Genomic DNA, 497 nt, shown 5'->3' on the forward strand with positions numbered 1-497 from the left:
GGAGGGGGGGGGCGGGGGGGGGGCACTTGCCAACTGTTTTGCTCCCTAAAAAAGTATTAAGAAAATGAACTCGGCGAGTCGGGGATTTCTTGCGAGCTGTTCCCGGGTTGAGACAGCGTGTGGCGTTGTAAGCACAGGGGAGGGGAGGGGAAAAAATTATATGTATGTGTATTCCTATCTGGGAATTTCCTAGCGGCTACCGCTGAAGAAGGCGGAGGACCACGTTACTTATTTATTTTCCTGGCCGGCTCCCACTCGGAGATTAGCGATCGCGAGTAAGGCGTGCAGCCAGCCGGGCGGCTGGAGACGGCCACTAGTGTTTGTGTTGAACACGCTCTTTGGATGGGGAAAGCAGCAAATCCCACGGTGGGAGGAGAAGGGTGTGTGGCTGCGGCGCAGCGCTCGTGGGAAGGCTGGGCAAGCAAATCACCCAAATAAAATGCTGTCAAAAAGTGCTGCAGCTGGCTGGGCTTCGCCCCCTCCCTTCCCCCCTCCCC

At 56.9% G+C, this 497-nt stretch overlaps 1 protein-coding gene across 1 annotated transcript in view; it reads right to left on the reverse strand.

Moving 5' to 3' along the window:
* The window catches only part of SHH (sonic hedgehog), a 12,692-nt gene that overhangs the window by 6,517 nt on the left and 5,678 nt on the right, over positions 1 to 497 (reverse strand). Inside the window, 1 exon segment of the mRNA XM_019472721.1 lies at positions 287 to 345. Coding sequence (XP_019328266.1) covers positions 287 to 345 — 59 coding nt within the window.

Source organism: Aptenodytes forsteri, unplaced genomic scaffold (genome assembly GCF_000699145.1).
Source record: "Aptenodytes forsteri isolate BGI_AS27 unplaced genomic scaffold, ASM69914v1 Scaffold21, whole genome shotgun sequence".
NCBI classification, from domain to species: Eukaryota; Metazoa; Chordata; class Aves; order Sphenisciformes; family Spheniscidae; genus Aptenodytes; species Aptenodytes forsteri.